Source organism: Aquarana catesbeiana, linkage group LG02 (genome assembly GCF_042186555.1).
Source record: "Aquarana catesbeiana isolate 2022-GZ linkage group LG02, ASM4218655v1, whole genome shotgun sequence".
Lineage (NCBI taxonomy): Eukaryota > Metazoa > Chordata > Amphibia > Anura > Ranidae > Aquarana > Aquarana catesbeiana.
Window position 1 is genome coordinate 296347159 of NC_133325.1, and position 24304 is coordinate 296371462.

Here is a 24304-nt window from a genome sequence, read left to right on the forward strand (position 1 = left end):
TGGTTTCTTTGTATGTATGGATTGCATGGGTTGTTAACGACATGGGGTGAAAATTTCACACCAATAGCACGCTTTTAGAAATGTATTTTCCTAGAAAAATGGTGCCGTGTTCAATACTCATTTTACCTGCTGTATCTCTTGCCTGTCATTTGGACAACTAGAACTTTTTGTAATATAGAAGTAACTGCCATTCATACCACAACAGTGAACTTGTCTTATCTGTTTTGTCTGATTTAAATATGCTATTTAAAGAGATTTATCTTTTTAAGTGCAAACAATCCTGCCAGAGTTGATAACTTGTGCGCCCCATATCATATACATTGTTTCCTCTCTGTGAACTGCAAAGTGTCTTCCCTGGTGAAGTGACAAGGAGATCTTCTGTAGTCCTACTGCACCTAATGCACTAGGGTGACAATGCTGCTTCTCTGTAGATATAGTACAGTGACTGAGCCTTGTCACCTTAGGACAGGAAGTGTGTAACTGGAAGGATCACAAGTTAAACATCAGGAAAGGGCTAAGGAGCTCTGGAAGAAAACTTACAACCACCAAATCTATGGACTGGTGAGCTGCAATGTATTAAATTTACATTCTCGTGTGTGTGTATGTATATGTGTGTGTGTGTGTGTGTGTGTGTATATATATATATATATATATATATATATATATATATGTGTATATATATATATATATATATATATATATATATATATATATATATTTTAATGTGTTTTAAGTGTTACATTTAATGTGCGTTTATTGAAGGCGGGAAAAGGCCGTTCTGATCCAGTGAGCTACACAAGAAGCCTTAAACCCTTGGGTTATACTGTTCCTTACAGCAGTGGTCCCCAACCTTTTTGGCACCAGTGACCGGTTTCATGACATCCAATCTTCCCAGGAACCGGGATTGGGAAAGGTTGGTTGTGGACGGGTCAGGTGATGGGATATTCAGTCTGTCCTCAGCCCCCCTTTGCACTACAGTCCCCCTTCTTTATCAGTGTCCCCAGTGATTAGTGCCCCTAGCAATCACAACCTCCTCCATCAGTGCCCTCTGCCCCCCCCCCCCCCCAATTTCCTCTCTAACATCACACTTCTTCATTTCAATCTCTGCCTCCCCTGCGTGGGACTCCTACCGTTGGCAGAGGCTGTTATCAGTTCGTGTGTCCTCTCCTAACACCCTGGCCGACCATGTCATCCTATCAGCAGGGCAGGAGGAGCTCTCCATTCCGATCTGCAGTTCTTCTGCTGTGCGGGCCAGTCATCAACAGGCCGTGAACCGGGGGTTGGGGACCCCTGCCCTACAGTTTCATTGACCACCACCAAACAACCTGTATGCCGGCCCAGGATATTATCCCTCCTACCTCCCAGCATGCTTCAGTTTTGCTAGTGACCTAGGATAGATGTCTTTTATTCACCTCTGCTGTTGTAAATATTAACCTGTTTTAATACCAGTTTGCTTCACTTAACCACTTGCCGCCCACCCAAAATGACGATTGGGTGTCTGTCATATGACGGCTTCCCAGAACGACCGCTCTCGCGGGGGGCGCGCAGTGCGGTGGCCGTGCCATGTTGCTAGCTGTCACATGTAAACACGGAGATGCCAGTAATCGTCCCTCCTTGCCTCATGCTGACAAAGTGTGAGGAGAGGAGAGCTGATCAGCAGCATCTCCTCACGGGACAGCTACGTATGTAATCGGGGGAACTGATCATCAGTGCCCTGATTACAATTAAGTGCCCACCACTGCCACCAATCTATGATGCCAGTCAGTGCTGGCTATCAGTAATGCCCATCAGTGCCGCCTATCCGTGATGCCTGTCTGTGCCCATAAGTGCTGCATATTCGTGCCTCCTCATTGGTGCCACCTAATCAGTGCCTGTAGGTGCTGCCTCATCAGTGCCCATAAGTACCACCTCATCCGTGCCTATCAGTGCTGCCTTTCAAAATTTACTGACAGAAACTAATACTTTTTTTTTTTTTTTTTTTTCAAAAAAACCTGGGAGTGATTAAATACCACCAAAAGAAAGCTCTATTTGTGTGAAGAAAATAAAATATTTCACATGGTTACAGTGTAGCATGACCACGCAATTGTCATTAAAAGTGTGACAGAGCTGAAAGCTGAAAAATGGCCTGGACAGGAAGGGGGTGTAAGTGGCCAGTAATAAGGTGGTTAAAGTGGTTGTTACCCCCCCCAAAAAAAGCTCCTGTCCCTTTAAAGCATGATCAGTAGCATAGTGCTGTTTCATTGTAATTGTGTGTCTCCCCCCCCCTGTAAAATACCTGATTGATCCTGCTAGTTCCTGTGTCTCGTTTCCACCCACCCCCCCTTCTGTGGGCTGAGCATGGTTATTATGGCTGCTGACCGTCATCCAGCAGGGTTCTGAGGCTCTCTTCCTCTCCCCCTCTCTCCTTGTCTGTCAGCTCCAGTCTGTCTGCAGAGTGATCCCTAAGCCCCTCCCCTCTCGCCTTTTATTCCAATGTATTACACAATGCAATGATTTATATCTTCTGTTTTAGCAAGATATTCACTGCAGTATGTCAGTTTTTTAAAAATGATAATGCTAAATACCTTTTTGCACAACTACTCTGTGTGGGTCACATGATCTGCCTGGGCTGGCTGACAACATCGGGGAATGTCGCAGCCCCTCCGACTGCTGTTCTTCAAGGAAGCAGAACAGAGGGTGATGATGTGACTACATAGAGGAGCTGTGAAAAAAGGGATATTGGAATATAATTTTAAAAGAAACGCACACACTGCACTTTATATCTTGCAAAAACAGAGATGATATAAGTAACGGTGTTGTGACTACAACCCCTTTAGGACTCTTCTCTACACTGCTGCTAGGTATTTCTCCTCTGACTTGCAGTGATCCAGTGCAGTCGTTTTCAGCCTAGCCCTTGATCACACTTCATCCATGCCTGCTGGACTGAATATTCCAGAACTAGCCCGGAAGTGACCCTTGGGCACTGGGCTACACATGAAACACTTATTCAGACTCTGTTCTGGTTAAATTAGCTATGGAGTACTTTCCAGGTCCAGAGCTGCTTCAATTGCCACATGGAACTTTTCATCTTTGATCTGTTCCTGCTGTCTGCTTATGGCGACTATCTGACCCTTGCCTGCTTCCAACTTCCCTGCTTTTGTGAGTGCTCAAGGACTTGTCATTGCTCATCCACATTGTGGACGCAGGGTGTTTGATTCTAGACATGGGGGCGATCAGTCCCACTGTACTCAGTGCCCCCAGCTCACTTTCCACTGATGGTTTAGGGGTTGTTTGTGTACATATTTAAATAGCTTGAAAAAAAACGAGTTCATCCAATAGAAGGGGTTTGGTTGCCCTTTTCTGCACTATGTCCTATTCCCCCATGCCCTTATCAACATTAAACTTATTTGCCACATAGTTGCCCAATTAAACAGTGCATTGAAGTTGGCTTGTAAGTTGGAGACCTCCTGTAAGGGAGTTTTTCCACTGCATAGCTTGGTGTTGTCTGCAAAGACTGAAATGGTACTTTTAACCATAGAACCTATATAATTTATAAATGTGGTAAAAAGTAAGGGTACCAACACTTAACTTAAGTCAACTCCGCCTCATGAATTTCTTCTGACTTTAAGGTCCACTTTGGCTTATTCAGGTGTGACTGGATGCTCTGTCCTTTTTTGGCTGAGGTTTTTTTTTACCATGGTCATGCCAGACCAGAATGACCCAGTTTGCTGAATATTCAGAGGCTACAAGCACGCAACATTGTTCTTCAGCAGATTGCGTCTCATTTACCCATGGCAGCTTCTAAACAATCAGCTGCGGGACTCTGATTCTGAGCCACTCAAATACTTGGTTGGTGAGCTTACTCCTGAAGAGTTGAAGTTTACTCCTAATTACTCAAGTTACTTACAAGTTTAAGGCCTTTGCTTCTGCTTTGTGCTGTTTCGGATCTTGGGCTGTTAAATCCCTTAAGCTGCAAACACTATTCTTCCAACTGTTTCTCTGTGGAGACTGGAAACGCCCCGATAAGTTGTTTGCTCTTCTAAGTGCTTATTGTCTTTGTATGTTTGACAAGAATTCTGTTCCTGTTTGTACTTTGGAGCCAACCGTGTCTTGCTTAATCAAGACTACCATACCAGATGATACATATGACTTTTAAGCACTCCACCAATTTATGTGGTTGTAGGTCTTTCCAGAGCTGTGTTCTCACTGGTGGGTCATGCCCTGCACCTGATTCTGGCTGTTTTACTAGGTCTTTTTATTCAAAACCCCCAAAAACCATCTAACCGCTGCTGTGGTTGATCCCTTGGTAATGGTACATGTGGTGCAACTGGCTGTAGCCTTAAAGGTTAAGCACTTCCATGGGGGAAAAAATGGCAAATAAAAAACATATAGCATATACAACTGCAATATAAGTCATAACGGGATTGAATGTAATTAAATGTGTGCAGAATTACCCCCCAGAAACTTAATTTCCTGCTTGTGTGATTGGCTCACTGATTTTCCCAGAAGTCTACACTAAGATACAAGTCAGATTTTTGGCATCCCCTGCAGCAAAAATTAAATTTTTTGGTAAGATACTACAAATAGTAAATACCATCTAAAAAGATGCAGACCCTGCAACTTTTATTATTAGGACCCTGATACTTCAGTAGCTGGTTGAGAATTATGAAACCACTCCAATTAGATTCACTCAGCACAGAGAAACAAACATTATTTCTTGATTTAACAAAAGGTAGGAATCTGCAACAAAGTGTTAAAAACTTTGCAATGTGCATAGATTACCCAGAGGAGAAATGTGTTTTTTTTTTTTTTTTTCCTCAACCAAAGTGGAGTTGCGCTTTAAATTTAAGCAGTGAAGGTTTGCTGGAAGCCTCCTGTCTTACCTCTCACATATGCCTCCTGTTGGTCCATATAAGGTAAAGCACTTTAGTTGAAGTGCTGGACTGCAGAACTTTCTTGTAAGAAGCGTTTGATCTTCGTGACCTTTTTGTAAGAAAACTTCTTTGGACAGGCTCTTGAGAGCTACTGGTGGCAACAACACTATTCTTCCCGAATAAAAGGAGCCCATAGAGCAGACACCAATGTAGTTTCCTTGCTCCCATTATCCAGCCCTTTCTTTCCTACAATCTCTCCTCTTCATAAAGGCCATTTTAAGCTTGGCCCTCCCATCTATGTAGTCTGACATTCTAAGTCTACCAAAGTCTGACCAGGCTTTATTCTGCATGAAGGTAAGCCCTCACTTTGCAGAGTGGGAGCCATCTGCTTACCTATTCGCAGAAGCTTGGACATCTTGCGTTCCAGATACTTTGGTGCAAAAGGTAATGTCCCAAGGCAACGACTTGGGCTTCTTTCCCCGCCCCCTCGTTTTATCCCTTCCAACCTTTATTTGTCACAGTACAGACAGATCTTCATTGGACCCTCTAAGGTCTTCTGGATCAAGGTGTCATCATTTTGGCAGAACTGTTTTGATGGTTTTAGTTACTATTCCCAAACCAGAAGGGGAATTCACTGCATCTTGCATAGCAAGGCAAATTCTGTTAATGGGATCCATCAGATAACACCTGGCTTCTGCAGATGACATTTTATATGTGTGTGTGTGTGTGTGTGTGTGTGTGTGTGTGTGTGTGTATATACACACAAACATTTGATTCCCTGCTGATTTTGTACATTTTGCCGCTGAGAAAAAAAAATCAGTCTATAATTGTAATGGTGGGTTTATTTTAACAGTTAGACAGCATAACAAAATCCAGAAAAAAGCATTTTAAGAAAGGTTTTACATTGATTTTAATGAGGGAAATAAGTATTTGATCCCCTATCAGTAGGTTTTCTGCCTCCCAGGTGTCTTATACAGGTAACAAGCTGAGATTAGGAGCACGCTCAACCACTAGCTGACCAGCCGCCGTCATTATACTGCAGCAGGTCGGCTCTCTCCCGCAAATCGCCGTAGGTGTAGGTCGGCCCATTAAGCGGCTAGAGCAGGCGCTCGCCCGCTGCGCGGCGGGGGAGCTGATGCGCTTGGCTGTCACGAGAGACAACGGGCACATATATATATATATGTGTGTGTGTGTGTAAGCACACAAATCACGGTTCTGTCAGAGGAGACAGAAAGGAACAATGATCTGGCTTCTCTAGTCAGTCAAGAGTTCTTTGCAATGAGGTGCCATGTTGAACTTCCAGTGACCACTATAAGAGTGTAGGCGATAACCCCAAATTTAACACACCTGCTCCCCATTCACACCTGAGACCATGTAACACAAGTCACATGACACCAGGGAGGGAAAATGGTTAATTGGGCCCAATTTGGACATTTTCACTTAGGGGTGTACTCAGTTTTGTTGCAAGCGGTTTAGACATTAATGGCTGTGTGTTGAGTTATTTTGAGGGGACAGCAAATTTACACTGTTATACAAGCTGTACACTCACTACTTTACATTGTAGCAAAGTGTCATTTCTTTAATTTGCCACATGAAAAGATATAATAAAATATTTTCAAAAATGTGAGGGGTGTACTCACTTGCGAGATACTTTGTGTATGTATATGTATCTATATCTGTGCTGTGTACATTTACAGAGCTATACAAGTACCTGTAATAATAAAATCCTTAAGGGCCCTTTCATATGGGCATCTGTTAACCACTTGTCGACCAGCCACTGTATAAATACTGAGGCAGGTCGGCTCGATTGCGCAAACACCCCTACGACGGTCCATGCATGTGACACTGGGCACGCGCCCGCGTGGACACGGGCAGAACAGGGATTTGCCTATGTAAATAAGGCATCATGGGGATCTGCTGATCAGGAACAGTGATTTACGTGGTATTCCTGTGAGCCCAGCCCCCACATAGATCACACCCAGGGAACAGAGTTAACCCCTGGATCGCCCCCTAGCGTTAACCCCTTCCCTGCCAGTGTCATTTTTACGTTGATCAGTGCATTGATCAATGTAATGTCGCTGGGTCCCAAAAAGTGTCACTTAGGGTCAGATTTGTCTGCCGCAATGTCGTAGTCCCACTAAAAATTGCAGATCGCCGCCATTACCAGTAAAAACATTTAAAAAGTCCATAAATATTTCCCATAGTTTGTAGACGCGATAACTTTTGTGCTATATATATGTCTGTGTATAATCTTATTGCGTGTGTTTTGTGTGGGGGTGTTTTTGTTAAAAAAAAAAAAAAAAATTTGTAGCAGAATACATATTGGCCTAAACTGATGAATACATTTTTTAAATATATTTTTATTTTCTTTTGATATGCATTATAGCAGAAAGTAAAAAATTATAGATTTCAAAATTTATGTTTATTTTTTTTTCAACTCCAGAGGTGATCAAATAACACCAAAAGAAGGCTCTATTTGTGGGGGAAAAAAAGGACATCAATTTTGTTTTGGTACAGCGTTGCACGACTGCGCAATTGTCAGTTAAAGTGCCATATTGTAAAAAAATGTCCTGGTCATTAGGGGGGAAATCCTTCTGGGGCTGAAGTGGTTTGGTCACTTTTGTGCATAGAATAAAGGTGTGTGAATAAGTATGGGGTACATTGTATCACTACTAATTCACCAAGAAAATTCAATCACAATGAACGGCGTCCACCAACTGCACTTGTTGCTTACCCAGTGCTGAATGACACACTGCTTCCAGGGTTCCAAGGACATACGGGGTCTCGTCACCAGGTGACATCATTGCCCATAAGGACATGTCCCTATTTGGCCAATGGCCACACCTCCTATGACGTCATTGACACCGAACCCCCCCCCCCCCCCCACTTGTTAATCTGCAGGGTAAGCAGTGTGTCATTCCACAACAGGCAAATGATGGGTTCAGGCCTTGGGTGTGTGTGTGTAATTGTTTTTGTGTGGGTTGTCATTAATCATGATTGATGTGGACCTACATTATTAGATGTGCTTAAGATCCCTTTCACACCGGGGCGGGCATTGACGGTAAAATGCTGCTAGTTTTAGTGCCACTTTACCATCATTTTGACCCCCGCTAGCGGCTGAATAAAGGGTTAAATGCGCTTGTGTAGCTCTGAAGTGTTTTGCGGGCGCTTCGGCAGCAGTCCCCATTCATTTCAGTGGGCAGGAGCGGTGTATACACCACTCCAAAGATGCTGCTTGCAGGACTTCCCAGTGTGAGAGCACTCTGGCTTTTACACTGGGACTGCAGGGGAGGTGTTTTTCAGGCACTATTTTTAGGCCAAAAGCGCCTGAAAAACACCCCAGTGTGTAAAGGGTCTAACATTACTGACGACATTGGGAGACACGAATGTAAATGGATGATCATTCAATTGCACATTGATGTCCGTTTTTCATCTGTCAGTGGATGGATAATGTACAGACAGAACGCATGTGTTAATTGGGCCCAAGGCGTTCTAGGAGCATACATTATGTGTTTATTTCCTGACCTACCTATCACATTGTTGGAGGCCCTGGAGCACCAGGACAGTGGAAACGCCCACAGGATGACTGAGGCCAAGTGAGTCTTTTGAAAAATGTCTTTTGGCAAAAACAAAAAAAACTAATTGTAAAATATGGAAATGGAATGAAAATGTATTTTCCTTCACAAAGTTGGTTAATAATAAGATATTTCATATTAGGCATACTTAAAGTTACACCCAAAACACATTCCTCCACTTCTCTCAGGTATTCGATTACCACGTATGTAAGACCTTTTCATTGTTTGAACTAATATGCACCTGATATAATTTTGTGTATTACAAAAATCAACCTTGTGGTAAATGACTGTTGCAACCTTTTTGGGAAGGTGTCATGTCTTCCTGTGGCCCTGTACATGATGTTGAAGTAAATGTTCAGTTGGAATATATAGATGGGTGTTTTTTTTTTTTTTTTTTTTATACCAGTGAATTGATCTGGTTGCCAGGTAGAGTGTCATCAGTTGGTCATTTTTAAATCTATACATCCCATGAATTGTGTTTTGTGTATGATGAGGCTTTTGGACCAGGCTGTGGTTTCCTTGGATTTCCACTGAGGTCTCTTGGTAGATGGGGAGGGGGGAGGACATATACTTTCTGCTTGTCCTTCAATTTAAAGGCCAAGAGTTTATCATGGTGCAAACTTGCCTCCCCCTCTCCCTTCCCCTTTTCAGCTTCATCATGATCAGTCTTTGTAGGAATCCCCTGCAATTTGCTCGGACGCTACCTCAAGCTATGGTTTGCTATAAATGTCAGAAAAGTGACACGCTGGTATAAAAGTTGTCCCCATAGAGATGCTATCGCTGATGGAAAAAGGGTGACATAAGTTGGGCGTCCCAGGAGGCTCCAGCTGGCTATCGTACATTTTTCAATCTCGGAAGTCATAAATGTACCCTGTGACCCTCTCACAAAGTTTATATAACATCACCCTGTATCTGACACGGATATACTGTTTGATGGCCGGCTGGCCGGCCTGTAAAATGGATTAAGGGATTTATCAATGCATATAAGGTTTCCAGGGAGTATTCATTTTGGAAAATAATTTATAAGTGGTCTAATCTTGTGTTGTATTTGGGTGACTTCCAGGAGGGCACAGGGAATTGTTATAATTCAGAAATCTCATTCTAAAATAACATAACGTGTCCTGGCATATAGTAAATGGTATGTATGGACCAATAGGGCTACATTCCTCCTCCCCACTCCCCCACGCCCCCCAGTGATCACTTTCACAAACAGATTACATTTGTCCACAGTTAAATTGAATAAAACATTATGAAAAACAAACTAAAGGGGTGTAAAATTTTCATTTTCTGCCTGAATGCCTGGTAGTGCTGTAAATGGTGGGGGGATGATGGGTGCTGCTGAATTAGAAGGTAGCCATAAAGCAGGGTTCAGCAACCTACGGGCAGCACTCGGGCCACCACTGCTACATGTCTGGGCCCTCAGTGCACGTGATGAACTCAAGTGCACCTGGCCTGCGGACATTTTAATCCCTTCACACCGACCGTAAGCAGATATGCAGCCTCAGCTCGAAGGGGTTGTACCAGGGTGTTGCCTGCAGCTGCACCCCGGTACTGTTTTTTTAGAGCTGGCGGTTGGCTTTCTTGGAATAACTGATGTGGCTAAGAGGCCGCTCGGCTGTTATCCCAAGCAGCAGGAGGGGACGCCTCCCCTCCCGCTTACTTCCGCAGCTCACCTGGGCTCTCCTGCACCCCTGGGCTGGCTGGATACCCGAACAAAGCTGGAATTGGCTTTGATCGGGTCTCAGGTCTGGTAACCCGGAGGTGATGTCATGACATCTCTTCAGGTTTACAGAAGACTTAAATGTGCAAATTTAAAAAAATGTGGAGTTTTGAATGCTTTTAGGTGCAAAGGAGGGATTTGAGGTCTTATAAAAGAGTACCTGTCACTGCCTATTACTGTCACAAGGGATGTTTACATTCCTTTTGACAGCAATAAAAGTGATTTAAATTTTTTTTTTTCAGAGACAGTAAAAAAACTTAAAAATTGCAAGCGCCCTATTCCTCCGTACTTACACAGCTGGGGGGGCTGTGTAATATGTGTGTGTGGGTGGGGGGGGGTGTAGTATAAAGGGGTCCAGAGGTGCAGGGGCTGTGTAATGTTATCTTCATTTATTAGTAGGTGAATGTGGCCCTCCATGCTTTCATACATTGAATCCAGCCTTAAGTGGAAAAAAGGTTGCTGACCCCAGCTATAAAGCATTTGAGAGTGCCCCTTTAACACTAACATGGGCCCCTAATCCATTGACTGATTTGACACCCCACTACTTGTACTCAGCACCACGGCTGGTGCTTGACTCTTCACTAAGATGTACTGTGGGTTTTTTCCATATTTATTTTTTTTTTTTCTTACTGTTACCATTGGGTCATGAATGGGTTACATTTATAACAGCTGTGATTTACTATTGTGTGCTGTCAATGCCCCAGCTACCATTTGATAGCTGTGGGCCAATCACAGCATCACTATAGGAATCTCAGCTGTTATGTATAAATTTTTACATTTTGACTATGTGACTGCATAAAGCTCAAAGTGGCTGGGTACCGGGAGCCACAAGCCGCTGTGTCCAGTTCACTGTGTGCTCCTCGGTTGATGTATGTGATCCAGCCTGCTTATGCGGCCCTGCTGCGGTAAATATACTGTGGCCAGGTGGCAACCAGTTAATAAGGGTCCTTTCAGGCCACCAGTTCAGTCACATTTTTTTACTGAGAAAAAAACTGATGAATACAGATTCAGGTTACATCAGTTTGCACATCCACCTTCAGTTCAGTTATCCATTTCAGTTAAGATTCCTTTTTGCATCAGATTTTTTAATGTAAGAAGAAACTATAGATGAAATAAGTATAATCTAATGTGTCTTGCCTAAAGTGGTTGTAAACCTCGGACATGAAATATGAACAAAGCATATCCCTCTATAGTGTGCACTTGTCTCAATCCAGAGCACTGTGTCATTTCTGTCCACTGCTTCGTTTTTCTGCTATTAGCATGAGTCACTTCTAACAAGTTCACCAAGACAAAAAAAGGTCATCTTTGTATCACCTCAGGCCAGTTCATTCACTGGGTATATGTAAGGGTTTACAACCACTTTAAAGTGCCACTAAACCCACTGATTTAACAGTTTCAAAACATTTTATATTCCTGGCATGCCGAGATTGCGAACTGTCATATTCGCTTGTTCTCTCAACCAAACTGTCAAACCATCAAATGGCTGGTCTCATAACTGATCACCAAGGCAGTTGAAGATCTAACAGAGGCTAAGATGACATCTTCCTTGGCTGAAAAAGATAGAAGGGTTTAGTTATGCTTTAAAAATGGATGTAGGCTGTCAACACCTATTCAGATTCATGTAAACAGAAATGGACAGACACAGATGTAAATGGATGATCATCCATTTACATCCGCAAGCCCATAGGAGTGAATTGCTGTCTATTTTCCATCCAAATAAGGATGAACAAAATGGCCATGTGAAAGAGACCTAAGGCCTGTTGGGATGAAATGGCAGGGAGCTCTTGGATAAATGGCAGTATTGTGAACATAGGGTGTTTCAAACTGCCATTTTGCCAGAGCAGGTGCCTAATTAAATTCTTTGCTGTGGCTGTACACAGAGCTGCACATGCACAGTTCGGTGTATAAAAAAAGCTGACAGGTGGGAAGGAGCAATTATGACAGATATATACAGAATCTCTTCTTTCATTAAGAAAAGCCGACCCTGCCACGTTCCTCATTAGCGCTCTGCAGGTGCATCGGCTGATTTGATCATTATAAAACCACTCCCATATAGAGTCACTGTACACGGACACACACAAACTGCTATTTCTTCAGAATAACAAAAGGTAGGAATCTGCAACAGTTTGTTAAAATCCCTGCAATGTGCATCCAGAGGGGATTTTTTTTTCTCAACAAAAGTGGAGTTACTCTTCCATCGAAAAAAAAATGTATGGAACAAAATTGTATACCCTCAAGCTGCTCTTTGTTTTTTTATACCGCTTTAAATGTGAAACATGGATCACCCTTGATAATTTGTATAGATGGGTTTTTCTAAGATTTTCTTGTATGGGATTTTCTGCCAGTTGAACTATAGTTTATTGATTATTTACTTTTGTAGGTGTAGTGTCACTGCTGGCTGTTCATTCATCATCTGTTGGAAAGCAGCTCCTGCCAAAAACATTTGGACAGTCCAATGTGAACATTTCTCAACAAGTGGTAAGTAAACTATTTAAAAGTGTACTTGTCTTTTGGCGCTTTCCAAACTCACCTAATCTTCCCAACCCCAACTCTGCCAATGCTTACATCAAAGCCTCTGGTTTTTGCTTACAACAGCTGGCAAATCTTCAGTGTGCTGGCCACATCTGCACATTGGCTTCCTATAGACTTTTATGTGGCCGTCTCTAGCCTTGAGACACTGAGAATGCACATCCCATTGGGCTGCCATGGTTTAAACGCATTGTCTTGCAGCTTGACTTCCTGCTTCTAAGCTCATTCGGATTACCCAATTGTTCAGTCTCTTAAGCCGGCTATAGATGGATCGAAGCTCGGCCAGATCAGCATGGAACGGCTGAGATTCGAACCATCTGTGGGCAGGCTTGTTGTACTGAAGTCGATCCATTGATCAACTTCAGTACAACCAGCCTGACTGATTTTCTTTTGCCAGTGGCTGTAGCTGTGGTGACCACTGTATTCTGCCACCATTGAAGGCTCCCTGCAGAACACAACAGCGCTGCTGGAGGGTTCCCCTCATCGACACTAATTGTGTTGATGGGGGAATTGAGCAATTTGCATAATTTTTTGGCATTGCCTAATGTGTGGGCTGCTTTGCAGTGCTTATGTCATACTAACAGCTAAATGTATTCATTTTATTAGCACGTAGTTATAAAGGTAAATGATTGTGGCTTCTGACATTTATTGAAGTCTGTATGTTACCATGGCTTGTACAGTTAACATTGATCAAGGTCAGTTGGACTTAAAGCAGATGATAATGAAAAAAAATCCTCTCTCAGCCTCTATTAGGGTCATGGTAAGCAGTGCATTTATCCAGTTAAGGAGGAGAACAAAAGGATAGGTAGCTGAAAATAACTCCTTATCTTTAGTGTACATTTTTTTGTCTGCATTTTTTCATTCTCGTCTTTAGTATTATACTCTCAAATTTTTCCATCCATGTTTGTGTCTGTCCTTTTTTCTGCATTACTTCCCGAATGAAAAAGTCCTACCCACAATACCCAAGAATCCCAAATGCACAGGGACCTAGTATTTGATTCTGCACAGTGGAAAGTAATTTTGTCAGTGTTTCTTTAGCTGGCCATATACTAGTTTATCAAACAGACCATTTGTATTAACATTCATACAATTATTTTTAGTATGTTTGACTTGATGTGTTCTGGCAGTGCTTCAAAAACTAAATTCGTTTTAACATTTGATTTTGGAGTCAATGAACTCTCCCGAACAAAAACCACCTTCACTGTTAGAAGTTCATTTGTTCAAGAAAACTTTTTCATTCTGCTTCTGTTAATTTTCACTTCACTGCAGTTGAAAACAAACTTCGATATAAAACAGACATTCAAATTTTAGAGTTATTACCAGTAGCTAGCTTTAGACCAGTTTCTTTGTGATATTAGAGGATAAGGGGCAGTATGGAGCTAATCGCACAACCACACCTAAAATGATTGCAAACGATCACCTCGTAAAACAACCCGTTCAATTTAAAATGGTAATGAAAGGTAAAATATTTGTATACAGATATCAAAAAAATTATAAATGCCATATTTTTTCCCCTCTTCTTCTTCTTTTTTTTTTTTTTTTTTTTTTTTTTGACGTGATACCATATCCTCTGTTCCCAGCTGCATAAGAGCTTGAGGGGGGAGAAGCAACGGCACACTGATCTTCCCAGTGAATGGCTGTGGGGGAGGGGGCGTGTGCGTGCCAGAAAAGTCTGATCATTGGAAGAGAAAAGGTTGAGTTCCCATTATAGCTAGGTAACTGATCAGTGTATTTTCATGCATAGTATGGTCAGTTTTTTAATCGTAAAGCAGAGGGACTGGCAGGAGCAGCAGGTATTTCACATAAAGGAAGCAATACAAAGACAACAGGATACAGCAGGCATATATCAGGAATATGAAATGCTGGGGTGACGAACACTTTAAGCTGGTCATACACTAATTCTTTTTCGGATGAACATCTTATAAAAATGTTCATCAATTCATTCAATGACTTGACAAATGTTTGAGAGTACTTCAAATTTGTTTACTTTTAGCAATAAACTATTGAATGAATGCAATTTCTCAGTCAAACTACATTCCATGTTTAGAAATGTGTTCCTTTTTAGAAAAAAATCTTTCCTGCTCCTTACAATTTTCTTGTCACTAGTTAACCCCTTGCCGATCTGCTCACGCAGATATACTGCGGCAGGTTGGCTCCTCTGTGCGAATCGCCGTACCTGTATGGCCAATTTTGTATTCAAGCGTATATTGGTTTGCGCAAAAGTTATAGCGTCTACAAACTATGGGATAGATTAATCACTTTTTTTTTTTTCTGCTAGTAATGGCGACGATCAGCAACTTTTATCAGGACTGCAACATTGCAGCGGACAAATCTGACATTAAGTGACACTTTTTGGGGACCAGTTACACCAATACAGTGATCAGTGCTAAAAAAAAAAAAAAAAAAAAAAATGCACACTCACTGTATAATTGACACTGGCAGGGAAGGGTTTAACATCAGGAGCAACCAAAGTGTTTAGTGTGCTCCTAGGCAATGCTTTCTTACTGTTTGGGGGATGGATGCACTAGAGAAAGAGAAACATCTGTGTTCCTGATTAGCAGGAACACAAGATGTCTCTTCCTGTTTGACAGAACGACGCTCTGCCTTGTTTACAACGGCAGATCACCGTTCCTAGCATCCTACGAACGATCGCTGGTGGTCAGCAGCCATAGCGGCCGCTGGACCCGCTGATTGGTTCCCGCAGTGTCCACTTACAGGGATGCGATTTTGCGCTTAAGGGCCGCCCTGCCACAGTAAATATACGTGGGGTGGTCCTTATGTGGTTAAGATGTTGGGTTGTTTTTTTCTTTTCAAAATTGCGTTTGGAAAAACTGCTGCGCAAATACTGTGTGACATGAAAAATTGCTGTTTTATTCCCTAGGTCTCTGCTAACAAAAAAAAATATAAATATACAGGTGTGAATAAAAGTAAAAAAACTCGACCTACTGATATTCTCCTATCTCAGTGCTATGACATATTGGGTATAAAACCACAATAGGGATTGAAAAATACTAAAATACCAGTTAGTAAAATAGAATCAATTGGAGCTAACTCTCAGCAGCCACTTAACATGAATAAAACATATAAAACAATGATGTGAAAATGATGACTCTAAAAGAAACCTAATACCACATCAAAGCGGCGCTTATGTCAGTCAGAATAAACTGACAGGTATAAATGTCTTTGCTGTAAATGCAAAATATCAAAAACCAAAATGACTTGTGCAAAGTCAAGTGTGACAAGATGAAAGTCTCTGCCTGGATGGATAGGGTGTGTGTAACCAATAGGATGAGTGCACCATACACCACACGTTAAATCACCTAGTGCTCTGCACACCCCCACAAGGGGTTCCAACTCACCAGAACCCGGGGCTTAATAAGCCATGGACTACTTCCTAAGGTCCGATCACTCCAGGGATCCTCTTGTGTGAGTGGTCAGAGCCACCAGCAGACTCCACATATAGGAAAGAAACTCCACATAGTCGAAAAACATTTTGAAAGTTTATTTAAAAATTGTATAAAACCATCTCTAGGCGCAGTGCCGATCCAATGTTAACTAAGTAGCTCAAAATCGGTTGGAGAAAGGAGCTGTCAATACTTGGTTACCCTGGGGCCACGAGACCGAAGTACAAGCTGGAAATAGTGGTTATACTGATCACAGCATCAAGTACTTCCTCCTTCCAGTTCGGTGGCTTCAGGCTTGGAATACACAGCGTCGTGACGAAGTTCCGGTAGCTGTGGGGTCACGCCCTGACTAGTTTCGTCATCATGACTTTTACGAAGGAGGTGGTCTCACGCGCAACACTCAATATTTATCTGTAGGGCAGGGGGTGGAAATTAGCCAATACTCCGCCCACATCATTGTAAGATAGAGGTATGTGAGTCTGTTTGACAGTCGCGTCCCTGTCTATGGTGGAATGCTCCCCGTGAACAGGTGTGCTCATAAGTTTATATACCCTGGCAGATTTTGATTTCTTGGCCATATTTCAGAGAATATGAATAACACAAAAGCTTTTCTTTTACTCATGGTTAGTGTTTGGCTGAAGCCATTTATTATCAGCTGTGTTTACTCCTTTTTAAATCGTCATGAAAACAGAAACTACCCAAATGACCCTCATGAAAAGTTTACATACCCTGGTGATTTTGGCCTGATAACCTGCACACAAGTTGACACAAAGGGGTTTGAATGGCTATTAAAAGGTAACCATCCTCCCCTGTCATCTGTTTGCTTGTAATTAGTGTGTGTGTGTATCATACAGCATCTTTCATACAGTGCTGCACTGATGTTTCTGGATTCTTAGTCATTGGGAAAGCAAAAGAATTGTCAAAGGATCTGCGGGAAAAAGGTAGTTGAACTGTATAAAACAGGAAAAGGATATAAAGATACCCAAGGCATTGAGAATGCCAATCAGCAGTGTTCAAACTCTAATCAAGAAGTGAAAATGAGGGGTTCTATTGAAACAGAACTACGGTCAGGTAGACTAACTAAAATTTCAACCACAACTGCCAGGAAAATTGTTCAGGATGCAAAGAAATACCCACAAATAACTTCAGGTGAAATACAGGACTCTCTGAAAACATTTGGTGTGGCTGTTTCAAGATGCACAATAAGGAGGCACTTGAAGGATGGGCTGCATGGTCGAGTCACCAGAAGGAAAGCCATTACTACGCAAATGCCACAAAGTATCCCGCTTGCAATACGCCTAACAGCACAGATACAAGCCTCAAACCTTCTGGCACAGTCATTTGGAGTGATGAGACCAAAATTTAGCATTTTGGCCCCAACCATAAACACTTCATTTGCAGAGGAGTCAACAAGGCCTGTGATGAAAGGTTCGGAGGTGGATCTCTGATGTTTTGGGAATGTGTGAGCTACAAAGGCACAGGAAATTGGGTCAAAATTGTTGGCAAGATGAATGCAGTATGTTATCAAAAAATACTGGAGGAACATTTGCATTCATCAGCCAGGAAGCTGCGCATGGGATGTACTTGGACATTCCAACATGACAATGATCCGAAAAACAAGGCCAAATCGACCTCTCATTGGCTACAGCAGAATAAAGTAAAGGTTCTGGAGTGGCCATCTGTCTCCTGACCTCAATATCATTGAGCCACTCTGGGGGGATCTCAAGTGTGCAGTTCATGCAAGACAGCTCAAGAATTTACAGGAACTGAAGGCTTTTTGCCAAGAGGAATGGGCAGCTTTACCATCTGAAAAGATAAAGAGCCTCATCCACAAATACCACAAAAAACTTAAAGCTGTCATTGATGTTAAAGGGGACAATACACGGTATTAAAGAGGAAGTAAACATGCCCACTCTGATGCTTCTCTTCATTTAGTCCATTATATTAAGTAATTTGCAAACTATGGCCACTGTAATCCAGCACAAATTGTATATTACTTTTTAAAGAAACTTTAAAAAAACTTGTTTCCAGGGGTAAGGCAGCGCTATCTTGGGTATTGTTTTGAGTCCACAGTAGAGTGCATTTCCGCCCTTACATGCAGCCCTTCTTGTACTGTTAACCAAGATACCTTCTCGATCCAAAGTTTCTATGGCAACCCTGCTTCCCTGCTCATAGCCAACTAGTTTTATTTTACAGTATTTACTTGTGCCTTTTAATCTAGTGTTTACCTTTGTCAATCTTGGCTTCAGCTGATAAGACTGCAGTATGCAGTCAGATGCCAAGGTTTACACTCCCATGTCATGTCACGTGGTCACTTGGGGTGTAGGAGGAAGCTCTGAATTATTCTGTGGTCTCCTGGGATTTGAGTCCTGTGCCACAGGGAGCCATGACAATAGATAGACAAGCACACAGAGCATGCCGTGAATCAGGGGAGATATGAGCATTCTCCAGTGATGTCATTCTAAAGAACAAAACGGATTACAACAATACTAAGCAAGTAAGGAGATATGTACAAGCAGTGATCATTAGGGTCTTTTATGCCGATTTACATGGGATAAAGTTGTGAGGGAGAGTTTACAACCACTTAACCCCCAGAAGATTTTACCCCCTTCCTGACCAGAGCACTTTTTACAATTTGGCACTGCGTCGCTTTAATAATAAATGGAACCGGTGCCAATAATAAAAGAAAAAAAGGGTTGCTGCACCTGAAATTAGTGAAGACTAATGAAGAATGAATGTTGTGATAAAGGGCGCTCCCAATGCCATCATTAAAATGCAAAAAGTGATTTATGCAAATAGTATGTATACATTCAAAACAATGTATTAGTGAATGGTTCTCTTTATACATGTGCACAAATGTCTCCAGAAAAGATATTTAATTTGTGATTGCTCAAACAAATGTGTCATGAAAAGTTCAAAACAGCTCAAATTCTTTCTAGATGATTCCACTCCCACACCATGTGAGAAATAATATTTGACTTTTCACCCAAAGTGACAAATTGCGCTCACCAGATGGCTCTGGCCAGCAAGTGACCATAAGACTTGAAGTACCGCCTCGAATCCTGGAAACCATTCAACGATCTTTTTCCAATCAATTGTTCACGTGTATGTTGAACTTGGTCGAATGAACAGCCAGATCAAATATTATCTATCCTCCGCTCCAATCTCCCACATCTGAAAATCAAGCTCCACCAAAGAGCCAGGGAAGGCAGATATAATATAGTATTGTTTTTTTTGTTGTTAAAAAAAGTCACTTACAATATTTCCAGCAGGGGAGTGCATCAATATATCGGAAACGTCTAGTGCGGTGGAAGTCCGTTTAGACAGCGCTATCTGACCAGCAGTGTATGCTATGCATTAGGCAACCCCCCAGCAGAAGTGACATAGACTGCGTGTCAGACCTAGCTTCTGTGCATTTCGCGTTCCAGCGCGCGTCATCGGGAAGTCGCTTTAACTGACAATTGCGTAGTCATGCAATGAAAAAAGGAGAAAAAAACTGCTGCGCCAACTCAATAGTGTCAAGCAGCCAACACTAACAATTAGACAAATTGTGTATAAAGATAAGAAAATAAAAAGTGCAGCGCTATATTTGAGTGAAAAACGCATACATATGTGAAAATAACTGAAAAGTGAGCATCAGTGTAAATCACCCATATGTAAACTTTGGTTTCAACCGACACTCCGAATCAACAAAAAAAAACATGAAATAAATGCGAAAGGTCTTATAACAGCACCTGTGAATATTCTAATAAAGATTCAATCAGAGAGTGTTATTTCTCTCATAAATGTGTGGCTGTGTTAAAGCAGTCCCATAAAACCATATACACAAATGTTGTTCAAAAGAAAAAAACATCAACGTGAAAAAGTGACCAGTATGAATAAGTAAGATTCAAAGCAAGTCTCTGGGATTTAAACAGTTCATCGAAGTGTGGAGGTGATCACAGGGCATATATGCAGATCTCACACCAATGTATATTCACATCCAGTAATTCTTCTTATATTCACTAAGAGGGGAAGTAAGTAAAATGCCCTTACCAGAAGTGGTGGACTCACTGGCCGTTGGCGGTGAGTCATATAGGCTTTCACCGTTTTGCACGGTAGGGTTAAAGATGTCTCCGATCTGGGATGGGAGTTTACGGAAGGCCTCACGACTTTCAGTCTTCAACGATGGAACCAGGTCCACTCAGATGAGAGAGCGTGTTCGATTGTCCATTAGGGTCCTCTTCTGGAAATCGCTCACTTGACTGAATTTGACTTGGTATCAGTCTCTTGGAGTCTTCATACAGCTGGTAGAGGAAATACCAGAACAAAATGACAATCAGTGGTGCTTTAGTCTAAAGAGCTGGCTAATAGTTGGAGAAAACAGCATGACAGAGAGATGTCATGCAATGTTTTACCCAAACAAAATTTGCGTCCCCCCCCTCCCCCACAAATAGAGCTTTCTTTTGGTTGTATTTTATCGCCTCTGCGTTTTTAATTTTTTGCGCTATAAACAAAAATTGACAATTTTGAGAATTTTTTTTTTACTTTTTTGCCACAGAGCCATTCTGCCGCAGTATATCTGCGTGAGCCAGTCGGGAACCGGTTAGGAACTGGGGTATGTAAACTTGTGATCGGGGTCATTTGGGTAGTTTCTGTTGTCATTTTGATTTAAAGAGCAAACACAGTTGAAAAAAAAGTTTTTGTAGTGTTATTCATGAAAAATGGCCAAGAAATCATAAATTTTGCCAGGGTGTGTAAACTTATGAACTTATGAGCACAGCTGTGTGTGTGCGAATAGATATATATAGATAGATAGATCGATCTATCTATCTACTGTATCTATCTATCTACTGTATCTATCTACTGTATCTATCTATCTACTGTATCTATCTACTGTATCTATCTACTGTATCTACTGTATCTATCTATCTACTGTATCTATCTATCTACTGTATCTATCTATCTACTGTATCTATCTATCTATCTATTAGGGAGAGAGGTGTGTGTGTGTGTGTGTGTGTGTGTATATATATATATTAATATAGAGAGAGAGAGGGAGCTCTCCCTCTCTCGCTCTCTCCATTTAACCACTAGCCGACCAGCGCATGACGATGTACGTCAGCACAATGGCACGGCTGAGCAAATGGGTACACAGGTACAGCCCCTTTAAATCGCGGCATTGTGGGCGCGCGTGCTCCGTGACCGTGGACTCTGTCCACCGTGGGCCCGCGATCGTGTCATGGAGCGGAAGAACAGGGAGATGCCTTTTTTAAAAAAAAAAAGGCATTTCCCCGTTCTGCCTAGTGACATTTTGACAGGGATCTACTGCTCTCATGTCAGTGGAAGACCATCCCCCCCCCCCCCCCCACAGTTAGAACACCTCGCCAGGAAACACTTAACCCCTTGATTGCCCCCTAGTGTTTAACCCCTTCCCTGCCAGTGTCATTTACAAAGTAATCGGTGCATTTTTATTGCTGTATAAATGACAGTGGTCCCAAAATGGTGTCAAAAGTGTCCGATGGTTCCGCCATAATGTTGCAGTTATAAAAATCGCAGATCGCAGCCATTACTAATTAAAAAAAAAAATAATTAAAATGCTATAAATCTATCCCCTATTTTGTAGACGCTATAACTTTTGCGTAAACCAATCAATATACACTTATTGCAATTTTTGGTTAAAAAAAAAAAAATACATTTATCTCGATAGATATATAGAGACAATCGGCCTAAACTGAGAATTTTTATATATTTTTGCGGGATATTTAATATAGCAAAAAGTTAAAAATATTGCGATTTTTTTTTTTTTTTCAAAATTGTCGCTCTTTTTTGTTTATAGCGCAAAAAATAACCGCAGAGGTGATCAAGTACCACCAAAGGAAAGCCCTATTTGTGGGAAAAAAAGATGTCAATTTTATTTGGGTGCAACGTCGCATGACCGCGCAGTTGTCAAAGTGACGCAGTGCCGTATCGCAAAAAGTTCTCTGGTCAGGAAGGGGGGAAATCCTTCCGGGACTGAAGTGGTTAATGTCTAAACCGCTGGCAACAAAAGTGAGTACACCCCCTAAGTGAAAATGTCCAAATTGGGCCCAATTAGCCATTTTCTCTCCTTGGTGTTATGTGAATCGTTAGTGTTACAAGGTCGCAGGTGTGTTAAATTTGGTGTTATCGCTCTCACTCTCTCATACTGGTCACTGGAAGTTCAACATGGCACCTCATGGCAAAGAACTCTGAGGATCTGAAAAAAAAATTGTTGCTCTACATAAAAATGGCCTAGGTCCAGCATGGCGAACCGTGGCACCCCAAATGTTTTGGGAATACATTTCCCATGATGTGCATGCACTCTGAAATGTAGTTGAGCATCATAGGAAACGTAGTTCCAAAACATCTGGGGTGCCAAGGTTCGCCATCACTGGCCTAGGCTATAAGCTTGCCAAGGCCCTGAAGCTGAGGTGCAGCACGGTGGCCAAGACCATACAGCGATTTAACAGGACAGGTCTACTCAGAACAGGCCTCACCATGGTCGACCAAAGACGTTGAGAGGTTCTCTTTGGGAAATTGATGTACGAGAGCTGCTAGCAATGCTGCAGAGGTTGAAGGGATGGGAGGTCAGCCTGTCGGTGTACTCACTTTTGTTGCCAGTGGTGTAGAAATTAATGGCTGTGTGTTATTTTGAGTGGACAGCAAATTTACACTGTTATACAAGCTGTTCACTCACTACTTTACATTGTAGCAAAGTGTCATTTCTTTAGTGTTGCCACATGAAAAGATAGAATAAAATATTTACAAAAATGTGAGGGGTGTACTCACTTTTGTGAGATACTGTGTGTGTATGTTTGGGGGTTTGAAGTAATTTTTTTTTAGTAAATACTGTTTTAATCTTTTAGGCCTCTTTCACACTGGGGCGTCAGTGCCGTCAGCAAAGCGCTGCTATTTTTAGCAGCGTTTTACCATCGTTCAGTGGGCAGGAGCTGTGTATACACCTCTCCACTGCTGCTCACAGGACTTTTTTAAGTGTCCTGCCAGCACACCGCTCCAGTGTGAAAGCACTCAGGATTTCACACTGGAGAGACAGGAGCAGCTCTTTACAGGCGCTATTATTTTTAGCGCTGTAGCGCCTGTAAAGTGCCCCAGTGTGAAAGGGGTCTAAAACAAAGTGTCAGAAAAGGCTTGGTCTTCAAGTGGTTAAGCCACGCCTAAAATTCAGCACTATTTAGCCACATCCATTTTCATTGCAGCGTGCAAAGCTGCACACCACCTCAGTCCCAGGGTGTCCTTCATTCTTCAGTTACAAAGTTGAGAGGTTTCCTTATTTAATTCTGTATGCTTTTGCTTCAGACCATTTTTTTTGTGCATTTGTTGGTTTTAATGCTTTCATATACCTGATTTTTCTTTATTCCGATTATCTTTCTGCAGGTTATTGGCACACCACAAAGACAATCTCAGCCAAATACTATCTTGTTAGGAAGTCCCCATACTCCAAGCACGCACTTTGTATCACAAAACCAAGCCACAGACTCCTCTCCATGGTCTGCCAGGTAAGAAAAACCATTGTAGACTTCAGTTGGCTATACATGGATTGAAACTCAGCCCATTCAACAGACTGTCCAAATTTCAATCTATGTATTATGGTCACTGTGGTTTTGAGCAGAAGTCGATCTACTGATCAACTTTTGTTCAACCAGCCTGTTAAAAAAAATTCTGCTTGATCATTGCTGCAGGCTGTAGCCTGCAGCGCTAGTCAGAGTAGCCTGCAACGTCAGAGTATTCTGACACTGGGGGGAGTCTCCCTGCTGTCAGAATGCAAAGGCACAGTGGGAGGATTCCTGCATCCACATAAAGTGTGTGGTTGTATGAATCGGGTTAGTTTTTGTCATTTCAACCTGCCGGTTGAAAAAAAAAAAAAAAAAAACTGACTCCTCTATGGCAAGGTTTACTGTTGCATAAGCTTCCTTTAAAGCCGACGTTCACCTTAGGAAAAAAAAAACAAAAACGAATGCACATATTTCTGCAGGAAAGTATTTTTTTTTTTCCCCAAAGGAGCCGCAAAGCCATTGCACCCACGAACAATGGATTGCAAAAGCAAATGCACTCTAGCTCCTGGCTCCATAACTTTGCACAGGCTTTCAGTTGCAGAGAAGGAGGAAATGTCAATGGACTACAAATGCAGTAATCGCCGCATTTGTATTTATTTGAGAACTACAAGTCAGTTTGCCATACTGGCAAATGGGACTTGTAGTTCTT

The 24304-nt window shown here is 42.0% G+C and overlaps 1 protein-coding gene across 4 annotated transcripts in view; it reads left to right on the forward strand.

The window, feature by feature from the left end:
* Positions 1 to 24304, forward strand: part of TFDP1 (transcription factor Dp-1) — a 146176-nt gene that overhangs the window by 69816 nt on the left and 52056 nt on the right. For 3 of the 4 annotated variants that reach the window (XM_073614560.1, XM_073614558.1, XM_073614559.1), the window contains exons 4-5: positions 12529 to 12626; positions 23477 to 23598. In XM_073614560.1, coding sequence (XP_073470661.1) covers positions 12529 to 12626; positions 23477 to 23598 — 220 coding nt within the window. Of the gene's footprint in view, positions 1 to 12528; positions 12627 to 21899; positions 22112 to 23476; positions 23599 to 24304 lie in introns of all 4 variants that reach the window. The other variant, XM_073614561.1, reaches the window with a different exon arrangement.